General features: G+C 37.1%; 1 protein-coding gene and 1 long non-coding RNA gene across 3 annotated transcripts in view; one reads left to right on the top strand and one right to left on the bottom strand.

Moving 5' to 3' along the window:
• Positions 1-557: 557 nt before the first annotated feature.
• The window catches only part of LOC135482511 (AT-rich interactive domain-containing protein 3C-like), a 48,826-nt gene continuing 21,385 nt past the window's right edge, over positions 558-27,998 (bottom strand). Inside the window, exons 4-7 of one of the 2 annotated variants that reach the window (XM_064762591.1) lie at positions 8,990-9,173; positions 8,362-8,591; positions 7,682-7,975; positions 558-7,280 (exon numbers count right to left, since the gene is read on the bottom strand). In XM_064762591.1, coding sequence (XP_064618661.1) covers positions 7,177-7,280; positions 7,682-7,975; positions 8,362-8,591; positions 8,990-9,173 — 812 coding nt within the window. In that variant the 3' untranslated portion in view covers positions 558-7,176. Of the gene's footprint in view, positions 7,281-7,672; positions 7,976-8,361; positions 8,592-8,989; positions 9,174-27,998 lie in introns of both variants that reach the window. The other variant, XM_064762590.1, reaches the window with a different exon arrangement.
• Positions 7,434-27,998, top strand: part of LOC135482512 (uncharacterized) — a 29,584-nt gene continuing 9,019 nt past the window's right edge. The window contains exons 1-2 of the long non-coding RNA XR_010446228.1: positions 7,434-7,495; positions 8,815-8,924. This is a non-coding gene — a long non-coding RNA (uncharacterized LOC135482512). The remainder of the gene's footprint in view (positions 7,496-8,814; positions 8,925-27,998) is intronic.

Raw genomic sequence — 27,998 nt, forward strand, 5'->3', positions numbered from 1 at the left:
AAGACAGTTGGTGTCTGTCTGGAGTTGTGACCAGTATATCCCAGCCAAGTGAACCAATGCATACGTAGGTGTCTGCCTTAAAGACAGTTGGGGTCTGTCTGGAGTTGTGACCAGTATGTCCCAGCCAAGTGAACCAATGCATACACAGGTGTGCATACACAGGTGTCTACCTTAAGACAGTTGGTGTCTGTCTGGAGTTGTGACCAGTATGTCCCAGTCAAGTGAACCAATGCATACACAGGTGTCTACCTTAAAGACAGTTGGTGTCTGATTGCGAGGTAAATGTAATAAGACATGATGAGATGAAGATCAAAACTCCAGCCAAACTGACTCACCTTGTCAAATCATATTATTATCATTTAATGAGTTGGTCAGTTGGGCTGTATTTTGGAATTTCATGGGATTGCCAAAGGGCACCTTTGGGAAGATATTTGATAGTGACATATGTAGTAATAAAGGGCTTTGAAACAGGTCAATTCAAAGGGCTCAATAAAAACTAGCCACTTTGTAGAGGGTGCCTAAGCAATTAAAGGAAGAAGTCAAAATGCTATCTCCATATCTTTTTATTTCTGTGATTCTGTACTAATCATTAAAATAAATACAGACACAGACCTTAAATTCAATAATTTGTGCACATTATATAGTCATTAAATTGGTGAACATATTTACATGTAGGACATGACACATGACTTGACTTAAAGAGCAAGAACTGCAACTTCCACTGTACAATGACTGAGGGATATAGTGACAAAAATACAGAAGGTATAAAATGACCACACCATGATAGGGAATCGCAAGTACATGTATTCAAATTCCAAAATGCCTTGTTGAAAATTAAATGAATACGTCAAATAATGTATATAAGAATGTGTTATGGAAGTTCTAGTTAAGTTGTCAAGGGAATATGTGCTTTGGTTTTTTTTCAACTATAATCACCATGAGGACACCTCTATATTAAAGGATTGCAGTTGTCAGTCTCTATTAAGGGACTGATGTGACTGGAAATTTTATGGCTGAGGAGCTGGCAATAAAACCAGCACAAGTCTACCAGACCTGCAGGGCTGTGATGTTTGAAGCCAACAGCATGTCATTTTTTCCAAATGATGAACTTTTGGTTTCGTGAGACATTTCTTCAAAATATGAAGGCTTTTTCAAACAAGATTGCAATAATTTAGCTCGGTGTTGAGTACAAGTAACTGAGTATGGCCCAAAATAATCTTACAATAGACTGGATAAAGCGAGTATAGATTTATGCTTGGACAAGGGTTTGGTACAGGGCATGTGACCCAAGATTTATGTCAATCTGGCGAAGATCAACATCATCACAAAATTAACAATACAGTATATATTCAAGAGTTTGCAAATAAAATAAGTAGTAGCATAATGCCATCTAATAGTCCATTTTTCGTAAATGTTCTGTCCACATCATTTTGGTCTCTGGAGCGTAAATTAACAGTTGGATTCTCTGAAGTTAGGATTTAAAATGACCCTACATATAGCTACGAAACCAATTTTTCGGGTAAAGCGTTGTCAGTACAAATGTTTTTTTAATTTTTTTTGCTAATTTGGGGGGAGGAGGGGGGACCTGGATAGGTCATAATGCAGATCAAACCAGTATAGTTTGTGCTCCTGATTACAAGATGAGGTGGCTAAAACATTTACAAATGAACTTTTGATTACTTTATAGTTACTGTAGTAGTTGAATTATAATACATCATATTAAAAAGTTCCTAAATAACCGATTCCACTTGGACACTTTCCCACAGTGGGATATCAACCCAAGACACCAGTTGAATCGGGCCTTAACAGTTAATCTCATTAAATAAACCAGGCAGTTAAAAAAAAACTGCTGTCATCATCAGGAGTCTTTGCTAGTGATAAAATCATCCAGGCACCTGACCTGTGACAAGTACAGTAGAAGCTCTCTATTAAGGACACCCTTTAGAGAGGTGTCCGCTTAGGGAGGTTCCACTGTACTACCGGAATTATTCAAGGGCATTTTATTTTCAAATTTTTCACGTTTGCAGATAATCAGGAAAATATATGGCCATGAAATAGAAAATCACATCAAAATCACTGTTATAGGGCTGGATGTATTAACACTAAATAAAAATTACGCAAAATTTACAACCACAAAATAAATGGCTGTGAATATTTTGGCAAATTTTGTTTAGAGTGGCTGTACCATTAACTTTTCTATGTTTACAAAGCAGTTTGAATAATAATACAGACCATGCTGAATGATTGATAGACTGAGGGACAATTCAGCAGTTGAGATTAGTGCGGGCCGGTAGTGCGCAGTGTACGAATCCGCTACACCCCGGCCGCAGCAGCGAGAGGGGTTAAAGTGTTTACTTTTTTTGATTTAAGCTACAGATCCCCAAACATCCAAACCCTCCCTGAGTTCTCATGAACTTGCACCTTATCTATTCTTTTAGCTTCTTAGGTTTTAAATGTATCTCTCAACTTCATAAGTGACAAATATGCACAACTACATACATCTAAAATTCCATTTACAATACGTAAGACAACTTTTTGAAATCTACAATATGTGATTTAAGTGCAATCTGTCATAATAAAGTCACAGGCATCTCAGATAAACTCGTTAATGCCGGCACCAATAATTATATTCTTGCCTACACCCATAGTGATTAGAAAATCCTTCCCAGCTCCATATTTGAAACAAATGATACAACATTTTTAGAATACAAGATTTGCAACATCATACAGCATACACATATGTAGTTTATTGCAAAATGATGGACCGCCAGGTCATTTAGATACAGCATCAAAAATAATGTTTGAAAGTCCTCAAAACACATCTCATCCTGGTATTTTGAATATTCATGTTGGTATGAAACCATGGTGATGGAAAACTTGCAACGTTAACATTCCACGTCCTTTTGGCAATGTACTGAACCATTCTTTTTCCCATAGAGGACACTTTAAGTCCTTGACCCCTAAATTTTCTTTCACATGTTAAATAAACTGGCCAACAACATCCCTTTGAAGATACATTATGCAATTTTGCAAAATATTAGTGATAATGAATATAATGGGACATGTTTCGTCCGGAACTAGTGAATATAGGTACTCTGCCAAATAGGCGGTCCTGTAGTACTAATGCATAGCAGGACCAGGACTACAGTCCAAGTCACAACTGACATCCTTCCTTTGGCGTTACCCCTTTAAAGATCTGTATAATTCCGGTGCCCCAAATAAGATATCTTGCAATGCACCCTCAATGACTAACTTTAATGAGAGAATTATAATTAGTAAAAAAACTCACTTTTATCTCAGGAACAGCCTAAAATCAAAAGAAGCAACACACACAAACAAAATGTCTATCATTGGACCCTACATAATTACACATGGGTTACTAAGTAACATCTTAGGGGAATGAGTTGCCTATAGATTGTTTAAACACATTTTATGGCACAATAGCTGTAGTTGTACACCAGAATAAAAATAATAACGTACAACTTTTAGCGGCAAAGATACATCTCAACTAACACCACAAAGATGAGTATTTTACAACATTGAGTATTCATGGCACTGACAATAAAAGAATGAACTCATTTCAATGGAAGTGCATAGTCAAAATTAAACAAATTGCTTAATAAACTTTCGGATAATTGAATAAATCAGAGTATGATTTTTACAAGAAAAAGACACATACACCTGGGAAAATGAGTTCCCCAGCTTAACGAGAGTCTAATCTTAATCTTGTGTATTCAAGGCAGACCTTCCAACTTTCCGAGCAGCCTGCCATGGAAGACTCTAACAACACAGCTCTTCCATCATTATTGAAAAACGGTTTCCTTTCCCTGGACAGGCCGGCTCGGCAAGCTGGATGGCAGGCTGGGGAAGACCAAGGCTTGAGCAGCCATCATGCCTCCAGTCCAGCATTCAGGCATCATCTTCAAAGTATATTCAATGAAAAGAATCGTAGTAGGTTGTAATTGGAGATAAATTCCAATAGGATGGATTTTAATAAAAGTAAAAATTATAAAAGACTAATTTTACTTGCATGTCTAAGACTAGAGGGGTATAAAAAATCTTGAATAATATTGGCATAAAAAGGAAAACCTTAGTTGTCAAGATGCCCTGATATCAGAGTTTAGAACCGTAGATAGGAAGCTGTACTTTTGTTCCACATTCTAAGTCTTTCTGAATCCTTGGTACACATCATGGAGGTATAAATATTTATTTATACTTATATATTTATACTTATTTATACCTCCATGGTACAAGTGTAGTGAAAGGCATGTAAATAGCATTAGACCTTGTCATTGTGCATCCCATTCTAGTCATTGTGCATCCTGAACAGGTCATTGTACATCAATACCCTACATAGCGAGTGTGCATCCCCACCTACAAGTAGTTGACAATGTGCATCTCATTTTGCATTTGGAAATACTTTTGCAAGGTTCCAATAAATCTCAAATAATAAATAAGCTCAAATAATCTCTTATCGACAATAAAGAATTTATTGGACTTTATTCATTCTTGATAAAATTTTCATGTAGGTAGGTTAAACCAAAAAAGAGGTCAAGCATTAATATAATTATATTTATATACATGACGTGGTGTTCAGTACAGGTAGATATAATTTGCTCAGACTATTAAAATATCGATATCAAAACAAAACTGCCATCTATACGGGCATTGCAAAACTAAACAAGGTGACAAAATACCAGACATCTTCTAATGTACATGTACATGATAAATCGTTGGAACAAGAGATCATAGTAGTATACAGACTACAGAGAGAACAAAATCATTTTTGAAATAAGGTTGAATACTTTGACCTTTTACTCTCAAGGTTGATATGTGTGAACTAGAGAGCTATATTTGGCTGAAGAGAAAAGCTTGTCTCTTGACAATTTTTATCACCAATTGTACCATATGCATGATGGGTAATCGCCTAATGCCGCCCGACAAAAGTCGGGGGGGGGAACAATTAATAACACGTACAAGTACTTTGTGCACATAGGCTCGTTTTTCAACCCTTTACTACTTCAATTAAAAACTTTCTAACCACATTGGCTTCATATAGAAAACAACACATACATATAAACTGTTCTTTAAAATTCAGACCGCAATTTTCCACGAATAAACTACTTTTGCTGAAAAATGGGGAGGGAGGACCTCAACCAAGGTTTCATCCTTCGTAGCACCAAAACCCTTGAGATCCTTGGCTGTTGGTATCAAATACTCACTTGAATTCCGTATACCTCAAGGGTCATTCACAAATCAATCTCCTCATTTCATTTCATTCTCATTATGTGGTAATAAGCACAATCATTGACAGGTGTGAATTTTAACCCTTGAAGCTTTCAGATTATGAGTTCTTGATGTCTGTGGAAAATTTCGATCACAAGTCCAACATTGGAGTTATATCATCATAAATTGTATCCGACCAGCAAGTGGTTTCATTTCCGAATCAAATCACACTAAGTTCAAGTTGAAAACACTACTGGTCGCAGGAATACGAACTTTATATTGAATCAGTACTTTTGGACTCAGCAGGGCAAATCATGGACCAACAATTTGGTGCCATCACATTCCCTGCTAATGATAACACCTTTATATATGATTGGAGAATTTGGAAGGTCAGATAAAATATTCTGAGTTAGATATGTGATTACAAGCAGAAGACACTGTGTGTAAACAACAGACCACATACCACAATAGCCGCACGTACACCACCTGAAAATGGACCACCAATCTTGGTTCGCGAACCAATGCCGCACCATCGAAAATCCACCTAGCGCTATAAACACCACCGCTGCAGCTGGGTATAAAATCCGGCAACAGATGGCGCGCAAACAATAAGCAGAAAGTGCCATTTCGAAAGCGCCGCCTGGAGCCGAACCATCTAACTAGCTAATTGCCGATCCATTTGCGCGTACACCACGAAAAAGCCGAGCTTTTAACAAGCCGGGCGAATTTGGACCATCAAGCTTGATGGGACAAATTCGCCCGGCAATTTGTATCGGCAATGGATTGCCGAACCAATTTGTCGCGGCAATGTGGTGGTGTACGTGCAATTGGTCCATCAATATTTTGTGGTGTAAGCGCAGCTATTGTGATACTGGGCCCAGTTGCTTACTCGGTGGTCGACAAAAATATGCTAAGCGTTAGCTCAAGTACCTGTTAACTCATTCTAGTAAATTCTTATTTACAGTTGTAGCGTTTAGGCTTTACCCCAACTTTTTGTCTTAATGAGAACACCCAACACTTTGCTGACTAATTTAAAGCAAGACTATCCAAACTCAAAATCCTGAATGATGACCTATCAGATAAAAGTGAAGCTGTACAGTATGAAATTTTTGTTATGCTCAAAGTTGGTTAAGCTGCTCATTTTAACCCTTTTGCTACCAGACGATATTACACTAAAGACAACCAGAGAATTATAAGTGTTTAAAAAAAAACTTCTATGTATGCTGTTCGTTCAAATGAACATGAAAAGATGACAGTCTAGAGTATTCGAGTTGACCCTCAGCCCCTAAGCTTTATACTACATTTGAACGAATATTCGTTGCTCTACTTTTTGTCATTTCACTCTGAGTTTATACTCTACAATTTGGAAAATTCCGTGACAGAAACCTATTTAACCAATAACAAAATCAAGAGAGTAAAAGCATCATGTTAGAATATAAATGAATTTCAGGTTGTCTCAGTAGACATTTAGAGAAACCTCATCACAAAGTGACTTTGAAATGTCCTGATTTGACCTGGAATTATGAGTTGATTTAGAAATGGTCATCGATTAGAAAGTCACTTTCAAAATTTCAGTGAAATTAATACTATCAAGGGATTTCACATAAAAAATTGCACCTTTATGTAGGGTTCTAAAACTTGACCCTTAGTATCGATGGGTCGTATTTTCCCAACTGAGTTGCAAAACACAACTTATTACCGTATTTCCCAAAGACATATACAAAATAATGAATGAACTCAAAAAAACTAAACCATTAAGTCTGTCAATGCATCGTAACCAAAGTGATCCTAAGGAGACGTATTCTTCAACAGTCCTGTCACTTTAATCTAATGCATCTATAATCGCATGTAAAAAGTCAAATAAAACAGAAAAAAATGTCCGTGGAGGACCTGAGATTTATGTTTTTGTCCATTGCACGATATGGCTCCCAAAATCCTTTGGGTGAGTTTTTACAGTCTTCTTGGCGGCAGAGCAAAAAGGACTCCCTGGTACATTATGCCGTTTATCTCCATCGAAACAACTAACGAATTGTCTATTTCTGATCGACCGTCATCTGGAAGTGAGAAGCAGAAATTCGTCAGAAATGTTAAAATTGTTAAATGTTTTAAATGTAACTTTAATGCAGTGATTGAAATCTAATGAATTGAAGTGTGATTGCAGGAAGGGGGCACACACATCTACCTCAATCAGCCACTAACGAAGTGACATCTTTATTTCCTGAAAGCTACAAATCGATATAGAGTGGAACCTCCCTTTGTGGACACCTCTGTAAGTAGGACACCCTTTCATTATCGGACACACAGTTTTGTCCCAAATTGGTCATTTCCCTTTAATTTGATCACGGTAATTAGGACACCTAACGCAATTCTCACTGCCAAGTGTATCCTTAATACAGAGTTTCTATTTTAGATTTCAAAATGTCCAGTTTCATGAAATGATACATACGGTACTTACTTCGGCTTGTAATTTTTAAATGCGTGCTTGGCATGCCAGTGTGAACGCCAACCATGAGTCTCTCTGCCTCCTCCTGGATGCTGCCCCCCAATGCTGGTCTCTTTCGTGGTGGTCCACCCTCCTCCATAGCTGCCCGTGATGCGGCCTCCATCTTCCTTGTGGCCTCTTCCATTGCCCGTGATGCCGCCTCCATCGCCAGTGCATCTCGTTCACTCATGCTCCGATGGCGGGATGTGGGTGACGGGAGACTCTCTTCATCACCGAGATTGGGTGAACCTGGAATCAACCAATGGTCTGAAATTAATAAATTTGAATAGTTGGCTGTGAAATAATGAAAATCTGACGGTTTCATCCATATTTGTCCGAAATCTTTGGTAACTGTATGACATTTATATGAACAATCCTACATTGAAGTTGATAATGAATGATTCAACCATCATTGGATGTGTTCACCAGGCATTGGGCCTTAACTATCCTGTGTCTCCAAATGTCAGTGAATGTTTTTTTGGGAAAAATGTCCTACAAGACACCTCCCTATAATGGGCAGGTGCATTAATTAGAAGCACTGCCCATCCACGATCATGACACCTTTATTCTTTTATCGCAATGTACAGTTTGGACCAGTCCCAGGGTGATTCAGGGTACTAAACTAGAGTGATGTGACTGAGAAATTGACTTACCTGATAAAGAGTTGAGAGGTGGGAGTTTGCCATTGAGGATTCCACCGTTGAGGTGTGGGGGATGGTGGTGTGCGGGAGGAGGGACAAGGGTAGGAGCCCCCGGAGACAAGTCATACCCGTAGCCTGACCGCCTGCCCTCCCGGCGGTTCCCATCAATGGCCGCTTGCAGCTCCTGCGGACTACTTAATTTCAATTTTTCGCACTCGTAGGGGTAGAGGTATTTCATATACCTGCAAAAAGGAAAATATATATTGTATTGATTTTATTAAAGGCAGATACTTCTTGAAACAAACACCTGAAATCTCTTTCATTGGCAGCCTGCATAGCTAGAGCTCTGGGCTTATCAGTTATAATCAGGGGTCTTCAAATTTGCTTCGTCCAGGGATGAATTCCAAGTTCATGTATGTGTCCTTGATCAAGACACCTAACCACACTATGCTTCTATCCTCCCAGGATTATGAACTGGCATCAAGTTAAACTGTGCAGGACCAGCATTCCATCCAGAAGAAGTGATGCTCCAAGTCATTTCATGCAACAGAATCCGTGTTAGAGGGAGACCATAGGTAAGTGCGGCCAGGTAGGTCAGAATAAGTTACTCAAAGTCGTCGACAGGGGTCACGCAACTTACTGAGTTCGGAGGGTAAATGCAGCGCTTGTTATTGAAGATGGCAGGTTGAGACCTTTAGTAATTTCCCGCCATAGTTTACGGTTGATCACTTCAACGAGGCCCCCTTTTGACACAACTAATCTGAACAATTCGTAGAGGTCTAACGTCTGTTTCGCCATTATTGGGATACGATTGACGGGTGTGCCTGCAAGTATACAAAGAAACAATCCTTTACTGGATGCTAAGATGGACAATGACTTGACAACTGACATCTCGATCTAAATCCTGTTAAAATGCTATTCTGAGAGTTTTCTGAAATTGAAAGTAACTCTTAATGTTATTGGGATTTAGCAGATGATTTTAAAAGTGGTCGCCCATTAATTTCACCACCAACAGCAATTCTTTGAGCCCTGTAACCCATATAGTGTGATAAATTGAATCCATACTGGTACTTTCACATTATCGCCAGAAATCCATCCATGCTTCATTTTTCTCATCACAAATCAAGACTAAGTAAAGTCATTCTTACTAAACCAAATTGTATTCATGTTTTCTTTTCAATTTTGAACTCAACCTAAAAGATGTTAAGGCCAAAATTTCCCATGGTTACTGGACTTGATGGGGTGCCGCTCTCAAGGCACATTTGATTCAAGGGCATTCATCTATTTCTCTTAAAACAGGATATAACAATTTTGGCGCCTGATTGTGCATGTCCCACGTAAACCCTTAATTTTCCTAAATCCTAATGGCAAATTCCTAAACAATGGGTGGAATATAAAGGGTTAAAAGGACTATTAGTTTGAATAGAACTAATTCAAATCAAAGCATAGGAAACATTGCCATTGACCAACAAAACAATGACACGGCTTGATACATGCAAATAATATTTTATTCTCGGAATTTTTTTTTTGGCATGTTTAAATCTGGAGTATACACCTATATATACTTTAACATGGGCATTGCAACATTATAAACACATCACAAGCTTTATTATACTTGATATAAGGTTAATGATAAACATGATGATAAAATGCAAAACTCACAGAGGATTTTGATCAACCAAAATATTTATCAATTCCACCACTATTTACTTTATATCTTCAATACTCCATAAACCAAACTAAGAACTATTTCCCCGACAGAATCCTAAATGATATAGCTAAAAGAAATATTTACATTGATTTGTATATTGCTACTAAAATGGCCAAGAATTTGTTGCATAAGTTATTATAGCTATGTTGGGTTTCTTCATTTCTTCATTTAGAGTCGGCCATTTCCTGAGGTCCCACCACTTCACCACACATTGCACATAAAATATCGAAGACTTGATTTTGATACTCATTGACCATAGTTAACTTTTGTGTAATACCATCAATACCAGCTCGCATGAGAGCAGTTTCAATGCCCCACCAGTATGCTTATCCTGCTAACGGATCAAGAACGAGTCGTTCACCCCTCCAAATCATAAGTTTTTGATTGAATTCCTTTAAATTGTTTCATGCATCTACATGTACATATACTTACACAAAGTACTAGTGTAGGGATTATGATTTTCATTTCTGGCATGAACTCTCATGTTTGAAGCTGGCTAATTGTGATCAAAAAGGGCACCAGCCATATCACACTATAGGTACGTTACCAAGTCGACATTAAAAATATGCCGAACATTGTCAGACAAGTATGGTTAAAATTGCAAACCTTAAATGACCAATAACCATTCAATTTTTTGTTTTTCATTTGGTAAGACAACATAAAAGTAGTTAATGACATAAAAGAAGAGAAATATCAATAAAAGAGTATAATTTTACGATGATAAATCACCAGAGTCTTGATGTTGTCATGCTCTGCAAGTGCCAATAATGGCTTAACTATACCATTGTCATCACCAACACACCAGCTGCCCCTTGTATATACTCACCTTTTTGTGGTTTTGGCCATTATTTCTTTTGAAAAACACATGAGATTTTACCACAATCAATGATTAAAAGACATTTTGGGACGGATTTGAAATCAAAATTGGTTTGGATTGGCAGATAAAAAGGATTTGGGGTGTTTAATTTCATATTTCAAAACAGAAAACACTTGGATGTGTAGGCTTGTTTTAAAATAATATGAAAGGTGTGGTTCGTTGGTGTACACTGTTTACATTTGTCCCACTAGTAATTAGAAATTTCTATTGATGAAGCACAGTACATGTAATTGACAGGCGATGCCAAGGAAAATTGTCATGTTTTGTGCTTTACACCAATTCATATTTGACACAAATAGGTATTAGAAATGATCAAAAGGCCTGCTAGTAGAGGATGAGAACACAACACAATTTTTGAAAACCAATTGCAGATGGAGTGGGTAGGATTATTTTTAATTGTAGAAATTATATTTCAGTTATCTGTTTCCAATTCCTGCTGTTTTTCCTCCCTTTGAAAAGACCCTTCTTTATCAGGAAGATATGAATTCGGATTCAATGTCTCTGTTTGAACAAATTTGTTTACTCGCCTCCATTGGGGTTGCATACTGTAAACCTGGTAATGTTTTTTGTATTCGCAATATTTGGAGGCGTATACCCTTGCAAAAATTAAATTTTAAAACAATAACCATTTAATCCGAGCAAATTTTTCCCTTTGTAAACATTAACCCAGTTTTCAGTAATAGTATAATGTACATGAGCTTTATCTATACTTTGCTAATTTTGTCAGGTTTACACGAAAGAAAAATAATCAATGTTGCCATTATAGAAATATCCAACAATTTATTTACCCAGTACCTTCTTTTTTAGTAAACTTCAATCATTACACCTTCTGGCTCAGGCCAGGAATATTCGTTAGCAATTCGATCACCAGATCCTGATATAATCGATCAAATTAAATAACTTACGGGAAAAACACAAGAAATAAAAAAAGCTTATCATCACTTTTTTGCCATTTTGGTAAACATGCACCATAGTTATGATAGTCAGAAAATAATGCTTTGATCAAAATAGGTTTTATTGAGAAAACTATTTTTCGGAGACAATAGCGGTTCTGTTTTTCGACCAAAAATGTGCAAATTTGCTCATTATTCATTTGGCATACACTCAATTCCGCCAAGGGAGAATAACAATTCAAGTTGCATGTGATAAGTATTGCATGTCTCACTCTCTTCGATAATAATTGGTAGTGTGCAATCTTTGATTAGTATCAGGCCTACTTGTCACCATTCTCGAAGCTGCCAGGTAGGCAAATAACTTCTTTTGCCACCAGAATAAGAAAAAGAGTGATCAGATGGGCTGTTTTTGCTCTTCGAACAGTAAATACCAAGGTTCTAATTGTAAACAGCATATCGCCAACCAGTCCATCTTTAATTGGTATATGAAATCCTGACTACAGCAGGCCCATCTGTTATTTTCAATATCCCCTCAAATTACTTGAGATACTCTTTTCCCAGCCTCCAGAATCACATTGGAGATAAACACAATACCTGGCCGAGATGTCAGAGCCATTACTTTATATCAGGGGAACATCTCAAGTTCTTTAGAATGTTTGGAAAAAAACTGCATCAATCATTAAAGGGAAACTATAGGCAGGAGCTTGGAGTCAAATATGTCATATTCAGGCGAGTAATATGCACATTAAGTGGACTATTCAGCATATACATGTACCTCGTACAAGTGAGAATAGTTCCGCTGCACTGTGATACGGGAGAGACCCCTATTAATTACTTATGTAACTTAAGTAATCTGACCTACTTGATTTCTGCCTGTAGACTCCCTTTTAAAGCTTAAGAGACCAGAGGTTTCTTTCTGATGAACCATCATGATGTGAAAGTTATTCAGAAAGTGAAGAGATTGAAAGCTCTCAACAAATAGAAATTAATCTGATTCTACAGTTGAAGTTTTTAAATTAACATTTTTGATGAGGTTCATTGCACCAGCTCTGCAGCTTTGCAGACACTGTACAAATAGTACTACAATAACACTGTCCTGCTGAGGAATTTCATCCCTTACATACATTATATACACTGATGAAACTAGAAATGAAACAACAATTCTAACCAACTTTCCCCCACTTCTTGATTGGCAATGACTATTTTGAGACACTCCCGACCAGGTATAATAAAGGCCTACCCAGGTCTCTAAACAAAATCTAAAAGAATTTCTGGTAATGATGCAGAACTTCATCATCCAATTTCGAAATGTACCAGAGGTCGGGAAAAACAACAGTCGGTTTTAGATTACTTAGTCTATGTCATGATTGGAAAGCTCATCTGGTAGAAAACCTGGTAAATCAATCTTTTATGTCGACCCCAACGAATATAACGGAAAAAAATACACGAAAACAAGAACAGAAGTTTGCATTTTGTTGAGAAAAAAACCTACAGGTAACTTTAACCTGAGAGGCATTGTTTTATGGTGTTTGGAATCAAGTAGAGGCCAAATTGAAAAGCTCAAGATCATTTTTTGCCTCTGCTTCACTTTGAAGCTTTGAAGAAGTTTTTGTTGATCTTGAAAAGTTGTTTGGGTGTTGCTATGTGTTCTTAAATCGCCTTGCTTGCAATGACATGGCCATTCTAATTAGCGAGATCAAACGCAGATTGAGTTAAGGGGTATGCTGGTCTTCTTCATTTGTTTTAATGATGGCTCGGGAAACAGGAAGACACAATTCTATAGCGCAGTTATTATGCATCTGAATGTGCCAAAACTTGGTATTCATAGTATTTGTATATAATGATTCCTTCCAGCTTTGTATGTTATAATTTAAGCTGATTATTTACGGTCCTGAACGTGTTAAAATAAGATGCTGGATACTAATCCAATTTGATGAAATGGGGTCCATTATTTTCTAGACTCCCAAATGGGCAGTAAGATAAAGTATGTGTAAATGATAAAGTGGATATTATAGGTCCCAAGCATCATTGGATAGCATGCGAACTAGACAACGCTAATTAAAATCACAGCTTTTTGTTAATAGATGATTGATACAGTGTGGAGATCTGTGACCGGTGGCTATAAAAATAACGATGAGCACATGAGGCGAGGATACAGCGTCGATCATGAGATAGAGGCTGGATCGTGTCGGTGATCAGCCCGGCTTGATGGGGGTAATTGCCATCTGTTGAGGGGAGATCCATCAAAGTTGCATTAATATCAAGCAAGGAGGCAGGTGTGCTCAGGCAGACAAAGTGTGAACTAATTTAGTTCTGTGTCATTCCACCAAAATAAATAGTCCCCGAAGTGCTTAGTCATAAAATCATGGCATACAGTGTAATAAGGGGACTGGGGAGGGTATAAGAGCTACACGAGATCATAATACTCATGATAGCGGTAGTAATGAGAGTACTAATGAGTGGACAATTCGTTTATACGGTAATTATTGTGGTCAAGAGCCCTGACGGCCACCTATGGGATCAAACCAACATGGCCACCAATGAACTAAGGAGAAAATTGCGTGTCCAAAGTCGTATATTCCCCAAGTTAAAAAATATCGGCCATGGTGTATCATGATATCATGATGTACCATGTGCTAAGGATGGAAAAACATCACCTAATGATTTGAATGGTTCACACGTGAAACTGTGAGGTAATCTTCCAGAGAGCCATTAGGGGGCGCTAGGGGATTTGAATCAAAATTAATGGTTCGTACATAATTAGTTTTGTTTGAACAGATCACTTGATTAATTACCAACTTTATTGAATAATCATTTTCATTTTCTTTATTTGTGCAATTTGACGTAACCCTGAAGATGCACCTAATCAATATGAGTCTGAAGCAATAGACTAATAGAATGTTAATTAGGTTAATCACAGTTTCTTTTAATTACCATTACAGAGCATTGATTTTCTCTTTATAGATAAATGGTTGATTAAGTTAATTAGGAATTGCAGGTCTTCATTTTGAGATGGCCCCAAATAGTGTGACCATGGGCACAAAAATGGACTGCAGTTCGCTTTCCGATAACACTCCTTACAAAGTTTTTTGAAAATGTCATTACTCGGAGGAAAAGTTAGATCACAGACATCATGCGGTTTATAGTTTGTGACTTATCACCATCAAAATGTCAACTACCAGCACCCTGTAGCAGGACTTAGCACCCTAGGCTAATTAGGTGCTAGTGTCCCCTAGCATTATGCCTGGAGCTATCAGATCACCAATTACAGGCAGTAGTCGGGAGGAGACTCAGGTGAAATAAGAGAAATAAATCAAATTTATTTTCCAATAAATACGCTAACGAGCGGTAATTAATAGTAAAATAAAGATAAAAGTCCATGATGGATTATATTGAGCATGTGGTCAGGGCCCGGCTCCGCAATAAAATTGTTCACTTTTGGCCAGTTTTATACCTGATTTGTCACATGATATTTATTCATCGTACTTACATCAATGAGAGATGGCTTGTTTACTTTTTGTTATTGGAGGAGAGATGCTTAAATATCTAGCAGTGAATTGAGACCTCATAAGATGGCAGGTACTGTCACAATGGTCGAAGGCAAATGACAGCAGGAATGACAGTTTCCAAGGTGGACACCAGGGAGGGGAAGAGTTATCTTTTTAACCATCACTTTGTCCCACACTTTTCTCTCAGAGAGGAAACTTCATGCAAATGCCTTGAAATGCAGGGCCATTAATGAACCTGGATGACATTTGCTGAAATTATTTTCCCAACTATTACTGAAAGTATCATTGAATTCTTTGATGAACATTTTTTTGACAATTAAACCACAATCACTGTATCATTTGTTTTGACAAGAACGCATCACAGAGAATTAATGGGGCATAAAAAGCGTGTGTTGCAATCTCTCTTCTTTATTAGGCGAATTAGCAAGATTGGCTGAATGGCGTCATATTCTGAGGTAACAACCAATTTAATGTCTTAATTGAATCTTAATAGCCAGTTTATGGATGCACCATCCAGCATAAAATTCTGACAAAGGATCACAGTCTCATCTTCCGTGTGGTTGACACACTTTATAACATCAAATCCATTCAAATTCTTGCAGATAGAGAAAATTGATGTACTGATATCAATGAATTGCCAATTACTTAACCTGTCTTTAACAAAGGCAATCTTTCTCATGTTGACAATCTACAACTTTTTATTATGATCTCTTTTCTGTTGATACCAATTGATTTGAAATAAACACAACTTTGTATCACTCATTTTGAAATCATATCCAGAATAAAAAGATAGATATCAAAATCCCACCCCCCAGGATGGGTGTAGTTTAGTTTTTATTTCATGTCTTATGAACTGTATCAGAGACAGAACGGCCTACATGACCCGGACTTGTTTTATTTCCTGGTGAAAAGTTAGCAGTATTACCACAGTCACAGTCATTAGTTTACATAAGTTATCTCCACATAGAAAACCTTTGGCCTTCAATCTAACTTATCCAACCCCAAGGGCTAAATAAAGGAATTGAAATTTCTTTTCCATTACCAATGCCACCAAAGAATTTGGCATTATTTGATTATGCGGCGATTAACGGCCACATCATCAGTAGAAGTGTTCGTCCATCTTCCGAGAGCTGCGTAATTGGCCATGTCTGTCTTGGTGATCTATTGGCTGTGAGGCGCTGGCCAAACGTGTTCCCCGAACACAAACTGGCCACAATGGTAGCCAAGAGACCAACTAGAACATGATGCGACTTGATAGGTCATTACTCTCGCTACCCATCATCAACTTTTCATTAAGCAAATCTCACAAATTACCTCGTTGGAGGTTTTTGAGGGAATTCAGTAAAATTGGATTTATCGAAACTCATCATTGGATCATGTCTGTTAATGTAATAGTCGTCCCAGTCTGGGACCAGTTTCACAGACCTGATAATTGCCCGTGATCACCGAGGGCCCTCGATAGCAGGTGGCCAATGATATCCAATTTATTTTATTTAATATAAAAATCACAGGTCTAGAGGAATTGAGCTGGCTATTTTGTGTGAGAATTAGTCAAAGTCCCGTTGGGGGACATGTCAATGTGTGATTTAGCAGTATTGTTTTAGTAAGTAGATCACCATTGGGCCGGTTTTGCCCTGATGGAAAGTACCGAGGAGTGAATCAAGGGTGTTATTCATAAAAGGAATACGGTGTTGAAGGGTCCTACTGTTGTCCACTGCAACTTGAGATTTGTAATACAAGATGCAGCAAACTGAATCATTTGAACTTTCAAGCTTTAGGTCAAATACCTCTATCCCAAGCCACTGGAAACTGGAAAGTATCAATAGAATTAGTTACCACAGCATTCTTGTTTACAGCCGCATCCAAAGCAAAACTACATCAATTGGAACAAAAGGTCAGGAATCGGTACTAATATAAAACACCACCCAGGGTCAGATAGCAGTGATAGCAGTGATATTCGCTCCTGGTAACCTAGCATCTAAATGATGAGCACATGTTCATGTTAATCTTACTCCGCTAGCTCTGGGTGAGATTGCGGGAATGGAGCCTACTGTATCTGACGCATTAACCGATCTCAGGATCAGATTCCTCAGTCTGTCATTGCTGAACAAGTTAGATCAATTTGCTCACAGCGGTGGGAACAGAATTCCTTCCAATTTAACAAGTTTGCATTAATCCAACTCCCTGTGACTATTACCTTCCTGTGACCCTACATTTAAAGGTAGAGTTGTGCGAGTTTGGCAGAGCTGACCCAATGCAGATAATTGTGCAAACCAATCAGTTTGGACCAGAATTAGAAAAGAGGTGGCAAACCCTCGCATTTGCCCCTACACCTTTCTAAAAGTATCTACAGCACTGTGAATTCTCAGGACTCTGAAGAGAAAAATTTTGAAAGAAATATCATGATAGTTCTCAGACTCAGGCCATGGCTAGTTGGTATTTTGAGCCCTCAACCTCCAAGGAAAATAAACTTGATCAATTCAATCTCACAGAGCCATCTCTAAAGTTAATTGGTATTCAATGACCTAGCAGAGGTTGAATTAGTTTTCAAGTACGATTGTACCTCACGCTTCTAAAACAATATTGCCCACTGATTCAATAGAAAGCCACTTTGAATGTATTACAAGTCACTCAGCGAAATTAGCCAGGAATCCAAAGTAATACCTGGCTGGGAAATGAAACATTTTTTCAACCTTTACAGACTTATGTTTTCCAGACCTGGATTTACTGCGTAGAAACGCTTTGTTTCTTCCACAGGCCATTTGATAACTTGGGCTTTATCAAAACCTTTGCCATGTTTCTTTTTGTACACAAAATTAACTGTAGAATCAAGGAGGTAAATCAACATTTTAGCTTCACCCCTCAGAAGGTTCTCCTTGTGCCCTTCACGCTCTGCTCTTACCTTACCCCAGCTAGACGAAACCTCCGTCCCATCTAACAATCTCCGCACATTACAGACATGACTTCTAGGGCTAATTGAAGAAATCTCGGCAGCTTGTGTATCAAAAAGATGGCCCGTTTTATTACCCTTTGTAAAAGTCATTTATATACAACAAAAAATGAAAAAAATAAAAACAGTTTGCAATCGTTTACTGACTAGAACTTATCTGCTTTTCCATCGCATGATCATCATATCTAAAGTATAGGCCCCAAAGCTAATTTTTAATTCCTTGTACATTCAGTAATACTAATTATCAGAATTTTTTTTAACAGAACAAAAAAGCCCAATTCAGCAGTATTACATGAACAAATGTCAATGATGTTGTTGCTCATTTAACATTCATAATTAAGAAATATTTTCATACCCCTCTGACAGGCTCCTTGTGAGAAACAAAAGAATTTTGCATGAGATCTATCAAAACCAATAATTCGATGAACAAAACAAAAATGGTGACATTTTATATTTTAAAAAAATTGATGTAGCTCTGACTAGAAATACAAGGGTTTTAAAATGAATTGTGGATCAATGGAGGATCAACCAATGCAATTTGAAAAATTATGGATCTTCAGACAAAATAGCATCAAAACGTTATGAGACTGAAAGAAATGCACCAAAACAATAAAATGTGAACATTATCTTAGCATTGAGCGCTATCAGCTAGCCATAAAAAGTTCTAAACCCAGGTAGAAGACCTATCATGCTTGCTTGTAGCCTGTGTTTGGTTTTCCATACCTCTCATCAGCAAATCTAAATCAGTAAATCACAAGACATCCCGATAATTTAACAATATACAGGTAGCAGACATGTCAGATTCTGTATTCCTCGACAGGTAGGCCAGAAACTGTGATAAAACTGTATACTTGTCTTGTAATTTGGGATCATTATATCTTGAGAAGTACTGGAAGAACAACTCATCAGAAATATGATAGGCCAACCTGATAAAAAAATACGGTTTGTGAGGTACATAAAAAAATTATGGTTTTGTGAGTTTCATGTTGGTAAATAGGCATTATGATTTCCTTTGGAGCCAAATACCCAGTTTATAGTCCTTTAGAGGATCAGGTTATCAAGCCACCTACTGATAAAAGCTTATTGCTGGCGTACTCTTTTGCCAACTGACCAAAGTACCCACATGTAATACTGTAAACTGGGTCATGCTGCAGGTGACCATTTTATTTTCAAACGATTTTCATGATTTTGGAGGCAAACACAAACAATAAACTCGGCTAACATTAAATTTTGGCAGCAAACACCGAATTTAAAGTCTACACTAATTACCAGTTAACAGTATTACAGTTGGGGTGGGCCAAAAACTGTTGGCATCAGGCAGAGATTTTTTAAGGAAGTCATGGCAGACTAAAAGGGTTAATTCATAATAATCAAACTATAATCACTATATCAGTTGAAAACCTAAAGGAATAACCTATTGACCCTCAGGGCTCTGATATTTCTCAGTTTCATTTATTGGTGTCACTTAAATGAGGTTGAATATCACTTAATTAACACAAACAATCTAAAATGTTGCATGTCATTTGGTTCATTGGGTTGTTTTTATGACAGAACAAGACTTTTATTGGACACAAATGCAAAATATATGATGACATTAGACATAAAAACGGAAGAGATATTTAGAGTTCTACATTTTATAATTGCTTTTATGTGTTTTTTTTATTTCATAATGTTTGAAAATGTTTACCAGATGGGATATTTTGTTCGAAGTAATGATTTATTTCTGCTGAGGTGGGTTTGTAGGACAACTTGAAACTTGAAAAATGATATACGTATATTCTTGGATCCCACTTTATACCAGTCAGGTATCAGCCTTTAATTCTAGCTTGTTATCGTATGTTTATAGATAACACGCCTTGTATTGATGGAAGTGCTCAATCAAAATCACTCGATCAATCGCCAGTGACTCTTGATCCAGGTAAAAGATATTAAAACAGGAATGTTTTCGTATCGCATTTCTCGAGAGATTTATCGCACGTGAATAAAATGCTTTGAAGTATCGCCAGAATCCAAGTCTGAATCAATCAAAGTTGATCGAAATGAAGTAATGTAATCGATGTACTCTTTATCATGAAATGTACATGGGCTTTGATATCGTTAGATTGAAATGAATCTTACTCATCAGTGTGGTTATCGGAATGAAAGCCGAGTGAAATAAATTCACACCGCCAACGGTTTGATTTTACAAACTTCTACCAGATGTTTATCCGCGGATCCCTAATCAAATGACGGGTAACGCACCCTTTTTCTTGGATTCATTTACTACGAATAGGTGCATGTTCAGTTGTTCGACTGCTGGTGCTGATAGTTTCTTATTACCCCTTGGCAACAAAATTTGATTAGAGCATTCTTTTCCTAATTTTGTGGCCCAATACCTTCTAGCAGTAAATTTTCTGAAAAACGAAGTCGCAATAAATCTGGCATTTGGCCATTTCACAGAAATGTTTTGTTTACTTTTTGAAATTTCAAAGATTTCAAATCATTACATGGTAAGTTTTATAAATCTTTCCTGTTGGACAACTTTAAGACATGGAATAAAATATGAACACATTCACAGGCTGCAGTCTGGTACTTTTATGAAACTTTCTCTTGAGGGCAATATAATTTCTTATCTCATTATTTCAATATCATCTGCTGCAGAAAAAAGAAACCTTCCCCAACACAATGGTAAATGCAATGATATCTAATTCCCGTTTCTTTTCAACGATGTGATGATGTATATGATATTTGCAAGAGTAGAAGAAATATTCTGCATACTTTCTCATGTTATTTTCTAGTAGGTTGTCAGTGTGATAAAAACACTTTGCTAGGCAGGTTTGATATTATCAGGAGGAAAAGAAAAGGCTAAGGATCACCTCTATATTCACTCAGTTATCGTTTATCACACAACCTTGTTTTATGCAAGATGATGATAATGGGATACACACCACCAATGGGTTTAATTGCACACAGAAACTTGAGCCAGTGTAGCTCTATAGCTGGTCAACCCATCCGTAGTCCACAGGCTTTGCTACAGCATCCAGTCACCCAAAGGAACACATAACACCAGTGACCAATCCAGAAATTTTGGGAAGGGAGTGGGTGCAGTGGTTGAACCCAGAGAGCGGAATGATCCTAGAAGCAAGGGGCATTTGGGGTACGAAGGAATATTTTTAAGCCTGAGGTAGTCATTGGTTTCTTGGGGAGAGGTGCCCTAAAACATTGTTGCTCTCAGACAAAAAGGGGGCTCCCTAACTCTTCAACCCATTACCACATGCACACCTTTATAGCAGCTAAATAGATGCATATCTCATCTATCCCACCTGCCATCTCCTTTCTTGGACAACATGATATAAGCAATACCAAGACCACTGGCGCTGCATGCAGCCTCTCACCGCATTCAGCATCCCCTAGTATTGATTATCATATAAAGCAGCTCACCTCGCTTTTTATATTATGATAATCGCACCGCATAAATCTATTCATAGAACAATCACCGCGACATAGCATTACCATGAATAGAATTAAATTCTCAACACACACTGGGCAATTAGATAATAATTAAAGCGAATAATTAACCTGATAATGCGATAAAGATAATTGAATTAAATTGCCCCGGAGGTTTATGTTAATTGATTTTTCAATGTCACACCTCCGTGGCTATTCGATTTATTATTGGACAAATGATGATGAATGATTCTAATCATTAATTATGTGATCAAATCAATTTCAATGCCTGTGAGAAATCTAAGATATATTGAAGAAATATTGATCATTAATATTAAGTATTGGTTGAATTATTTGAAAGGGAATTTAAGATTCTTTCAGCATTATTTTGCAAAGTCTGACATAGTAAGGTAAAATTTAGTGATCTACACATGCAATTGAAATAGACTTTGGCTATTTGGGTTTATTTGGGATGTTTTAAATTTGCCTGAACCCCTTAATGACAAGGGAGAGGATGTGCATCTTGACCTCCAAGACTTTTGACACCACATTCAAATTTTCTTATTTGTGGTTTAGAAGAATAACTTTCCATAAAGAACTGGTTGGTCGAGGTGGGGGGGGGGGGGGGGGCATTTACAAAGAAGTTTTCTGTGGCCAAAATTATCATTAAAAGAAGAAACCCTTTCCTCTACCTCCTTCACCCTCAGATCATGATAATTTTAAGATTTCTGTAAAATTCCACAACAAACACATTATGATTATAGTGCCTTTTTGGAAGACTTAATCAGCAGACATGAGAGGTAGGCCTATAAATGAGGTTCCTCGAACATTTCTTCTGTTGCTGATATTTAAAGACATCTTGTATTGCCAGTAGCTTATGATGATGATAGCTTTGAGTGGGAGGTATCTGGTAGGATACCATTACTCATGATACATGTATGATGAGAAAGCATTATCTCACCAACGTTCGTATATCTATCATGAATCTGCATATCTCATCTTCATCATTTATCATCTCAAGTAACATAGCAATGAAACAGGCACAGCTACAGGGAATAGGGTTGTCATGGACATAACTTATGACACAATTTAAGTCAAGTAACTTGCTCAAGGTCACAACATTAGCAAAACTATTGTTCAGAATTTGTAAATATTTATACCAAGTATTAATGTACATCTATATTCAGAAATAATCGATAAATTGAAGAATATTGATTTGCTTAATAAAATCATTAGCACAGCTGAAGATAAATAACACGTTTTGTACAGAATAATTAAATAACGATGCATTTAAAAAATATTTTGAAAACTTTTAAAAAATGCATCAGAATGATGCAATCCCCTTTTCTTGCCTTGAGGTAGTCTTGAGCTAACTGCCCTCAGGGTACCGTAATAATGATATCAATTGGGCCTTTGTCCAAAAGAATTTGCATTGCTCGAGGCAACTGAATTTATCTCTAATCACACATATACAGTTGTATGAAACAATTTGTGGACAGATAGCATCATTAAAGTCATTTTATGATGAAATTTCACGAGTGTTTAAGGCTTTAAGCAAACGCTTCTCTAAAACAATGTGGCCTCCTCGATCTCAAATGATGATGTAACCTCATCTTTCAATACAAATGGTCATTTGTTGCTATCATTTAAATATTTTTTATGAATCCATACGGCACGCATTATCCATCTGACATTTCTTTCTCTTCAATTCTAACTAATGGAGACATCATACCTTTGCAGAATCTGTAAAGGCATTGTATGTGTAAAGGCACTTTCATTCCAATTTTGTCAAATTATCTAACAAACTTATTATAACGTTCTCATATTATGTTGGACTTATTTTACCATGATTTTATCCCATTCGCACCAAACATCTGCCTTTTGCACCAAACTTCATTTTGGCATTTGAATGTGACAAACTTCATAGTGATGTGGAAACAGATACGACCATTTACTTGTCCAGAAAACCTGTAATATCCCCTCTTCCCTTATTTTTGCCCCAAACACAGTCAGAGGTCCGATTACAGAGGAGGATTCTCTTTGTATCTATACCTATGTCCAAATTTACCTCCTCACAGATTTTTTGCCGTGTTCCTTTTTTCTTCCAAAAAAGTTGTCAACGTCTTTCACTATGAGTCGAGATACCACTCATCTCTACAATATCAATTATACCAGAAAACATATGGCTATTAGAAGAACTGCAAGTCAAATAAGAATCGAGTTCACACCACGTATCCAAGGCCAGATAATCACGTAGGGACTCCAAACCCTTCAGGAAAAAATCGCAAGTGACAAAACTCATAAAAGATAGTTTTCTCCATCTCGCCTCTCAAAGATCACCAGGTGTGAAAATTAGCACTGCTAAAGTCCCAATGAGAGTATTGTGATAATAGCCCCTAAAGCCATTTTAGGGAAGGTCATATTTCATATGGCTCGAATGGACCAAACATGACCAATGATAAAAGACAAAGAAGGGGAAAGGATATCGACTAGATATCGGACCGGACAAAAAGAAGCGGAAAAAAACCCTGCTGAGCTGAACATTTTGACAATTCAGGCTGAAAAAAGGATCAATTTTTGTTCTTATTGCTCAAAGTATAGGCTATCTTTCTTTTGTTGGACTTGGAAGGGACATGGTAACTTTCTGACAAAGTAGAGCAGAACACTTGCATTTCGTATTGATTTCTCAATGCAACTTTCTTTGGCCACACACACGTTATGTTCCAATCACATCCAGAATTTAGTTCAGAATATCAACATGATGAAAGGTAAGATATATTGAGGGATGTTCTTTCCCAGTCATGAAACATCTGAATAAATCAGTAAATTTATTTTCTTTGATTGTGAACATCGAAATGATTTTATCAGAAAAGAAATAGTTGAGAGAAGTCTGAATCTACCTGAGAGGCATGTTTCAGGTTTTCATCAAGGTGGAAATGTGAATGTTCCCCCACAATATCAGCCAGATAATGTTGCCATATAAACTATTATCATGTGATGTGATATCAACATTAGTGGAGACATTAAGCATCTGGTTTTACTTAAAGTTGAGGAAGAAATAACTCGGCAGCAGAGGGCATGACCCTAGGTTTTTATTTCCTCATCTTAATGATATTCTCATGAAGCCAATTTATTGGTGAAGACATTTTCAATTACTTCTGTATCTGTTTAGTGTTAAAGAGAGTGTTTGTTGAAATCAAATGTGGGAAACTACTAACCTCATTGAAGGTTTAAACTTGGTTCCCTCATGCAATGGTTTCGAATGAATATTACTTCTTGCGCCCCTGGGGGTTACCCAGTCCCAACCTCAAATCTTGTTATACGCACTATAGATGTAGATTTATACTCGGTGTATTTTTTATGATTGCTGAGTTGCATCAGAATGACATGGCTGCCGAGAAAACTTAACAAAAGAGAAAGTCTGTGAGTGTGGGGGGAGGGGGGCTTCTCAACACACATAAAATTGTTTCCTTTTCTCTTGATTGCTGAGACAGATTACATCATCATAAGCACGGGGACAATGAAAAAGATTCACTTTTATATGAGCACATATTGGCAGTTTTTAGCTATATTGTATGATATTTTACAATGAGTTGATATAATGCAGAATAAAGCGATGCATGAAAGTTTTGAAATGTCATTCATTGTACCTGTGAGAGCTTGAAGTGGCCGAAATATTTATACTCAGAAGTGGATATTGTTCAATCAAGTGCCAACAAGTTTTATATTCGTAACTTTGGGTGCTCATCATTGAATATTCAAATAATCCTCCGACTGATGTCAATAACTTTGCCTCTTGAAACACTTAACTTCAGGATAGGCATGTACGAAATAATTCATCCCTGTCGAATTTGATGCAAAATTCAGCGGTGAGTTTGGTATAAAACAATAGTCTAGTGTCACCGACATGATAGTGTGGACTCAAGTGGGAGGAAATATAATACAGAATGCGTAAATTGGGAAGACTGAATCATCAAGTTCACTTCAGCCAAAACAACTCAAAATTTATTGCGTGCTGATTCTCCTTAGTGTCTCCTGCACTTTTAACTCCTGGTGTATTGAGGTTTTGGTACTTTTCTGCTTATTCAATAGTCTAATGAATTGAGCAATACATGTACCCAAATTAAGAGTACCTTTTCATTGAAGATGCACGTACAATGTAATATCGAAACATTTGGTCAGAATAGGCTATATATTTATTCATGTAGTGTAATTTAAGAAGTGATCATTTTTTAATGATTTACTAATTTTTCTATTTTCTGAACCAAATGGCAATGAATTTTCGAAGATCATAAAGATAAACCAAGGCAAAAAATGTTATCTTCTCCATCAAATTATTTAAGGAATTCACCAACAAAAATCAATCTCCACCTTCCAACCAATCTCGCAACCGCTGCGTAAATTCCCACTGTTGATCAGCATCCATCACATCCAGATCCATCCCCCAGCAGATGATAATTAAAACGAAGGAGTTCAATAATACCGATGTTAAAGTGTCTTGCCGCCTGAACGTTTAAGTCAGAACAGCTGAGGTGCCAACTGATTCAATATCCTATCGTCGGCTTGATCTGTTTAATTCCTGGTTGGCTAATTGATTTGAATTCCTTCATTTAGATATGGAATGAAGTGAAGGAGAGAATAATTTGTGTCTGAATCAGCCCGGGTTCGTGGAAATAAATTTTCCAAGAGCTGAACGCCTTTTTAGAGAACTATCCAACAGCGGTATTCGAAATCTGCAAATAGTTTTTTCTTAATTACGATTCATCTGCATCTGTTGGAACAGATCTCTGAGATCCAGCTCCTAATAAATTCAAGGAAATCATTTCCCATTCCCACTCGAAATTCAGCTGTTGTGGGTTTAGTGTTACCTTTCCTGAAAGTACATTTAGTCAGTATTCTCTCTCTTATCCTCTTTCTCAAATTTCTTAATTGAAACAAAATTTGAGGCAAATTAAGAGTCACAAAATATGAGGTAAATTAAAATGTAGGTATGCCATCTGTTTAGTTGGTGGGATAGATTTATTGCCCATCGTTTCCCTTTTGATACGATCATATCCTCTGGCCACAATCAGACATTGCAGTAATACGCACATTCCGCAACACATAAAAAAGTCTATGAGGTAGGCAAGTTCAGTGGAGGTAAACAGATGATGATAAACCTTACAAAAGACTAAATAACAACTGTTTTGAGATGACATCTAGTCAGCTGCCTACCTACCCGGCCTAGACACCCCAATGAGATAATTTCAATCACTTAATACCAAGAATTCGAGACAAAAACAGAAAAAAATCACACAGATTTCTTTGAACAGATGTTTTGGCGAAATTTCACAAAGCAATCTTGAGAAATCTGTTGCTGGTTTTGTTTTTCATTACTGATTAGACATTTCTTGCTGAACTAGACTTTATCTCCATTTTTCTCGCATCTTTTCTTTACATCTGAAGATGGGGGTCTACATATGGTCTAAGTTTGCTGTGTTTTTTTATTCAAGGAAAAAAAGTCAAATGCATTGAATCTGCACTCAATTCTTCTGCGAGTAAATTGGCTGAAAACTTTTCTGATCATTCTGACTGAATCAAACATGATTACCGTCTGGATCTATGCTCAGAGACTCATCTGGTATAAATTGTAATTTTTTTGTTCTTTTGCTACCTTTTTGCTACATTTTAGGCATAATCTATTTTATTCGAACAGAATAGATTATGGTTGTTTAACAATAACCTATGTGGCCAAAACGAGACTTATACACTATCCATAATTGAAATGAAAAATTCTTCCCAAGGTGTTTCAGAATTTTTTATTTAGTGATGATGGCCACTCATATTCCTCATCCCCAACATGGACAGATGAATTAAATATGGACAACGAACTCCTCTTGATTTTGGGGTGCTTGTCATGTTCATTGGATCAATGAGTCAGGTGTTAACCAAACTTTGTTCTGTAAAGTACATCCTTCAGTTCTAAAATTTGTTGTATCATGAGGGTTAGCTCGCCATCTACAGTTAGTCCAATCTTCGAAAAACCTCAAAGTCAGCATCAATACTTGAATTGGTAAATAACATAATGGACATTCATGAAGGACACTGGTTTGGGGCAGTTCCCCTGCTTGGATGTTGGAGAACTTCCCAAATGGGCTTACTTTGTAATTATGAGTGGGAAAACAAAAATATAATTTGAGGTAATGGGTATTTTTGTGGTGTTGGCTGTGTTAGCTATCCATTTTTAGTGTGATTGATATTGAAAGTACATGTATGTAAAGTCATCTTCCTCTAATGATTTACC

This window comes from Lineus longissimus, chromosome 2, assembly GCF_910592395.1.
Source record: "Lineus longissimus chromosome 2, tnLinLong1.2, whole genome shotgun sequence".
Lineage (NCBI taxonomy): Eukaryota > Metazoa > Nemertea > Pilidiophora > Heteronemertea > Lineidae > Lineus > Lineus longissimus.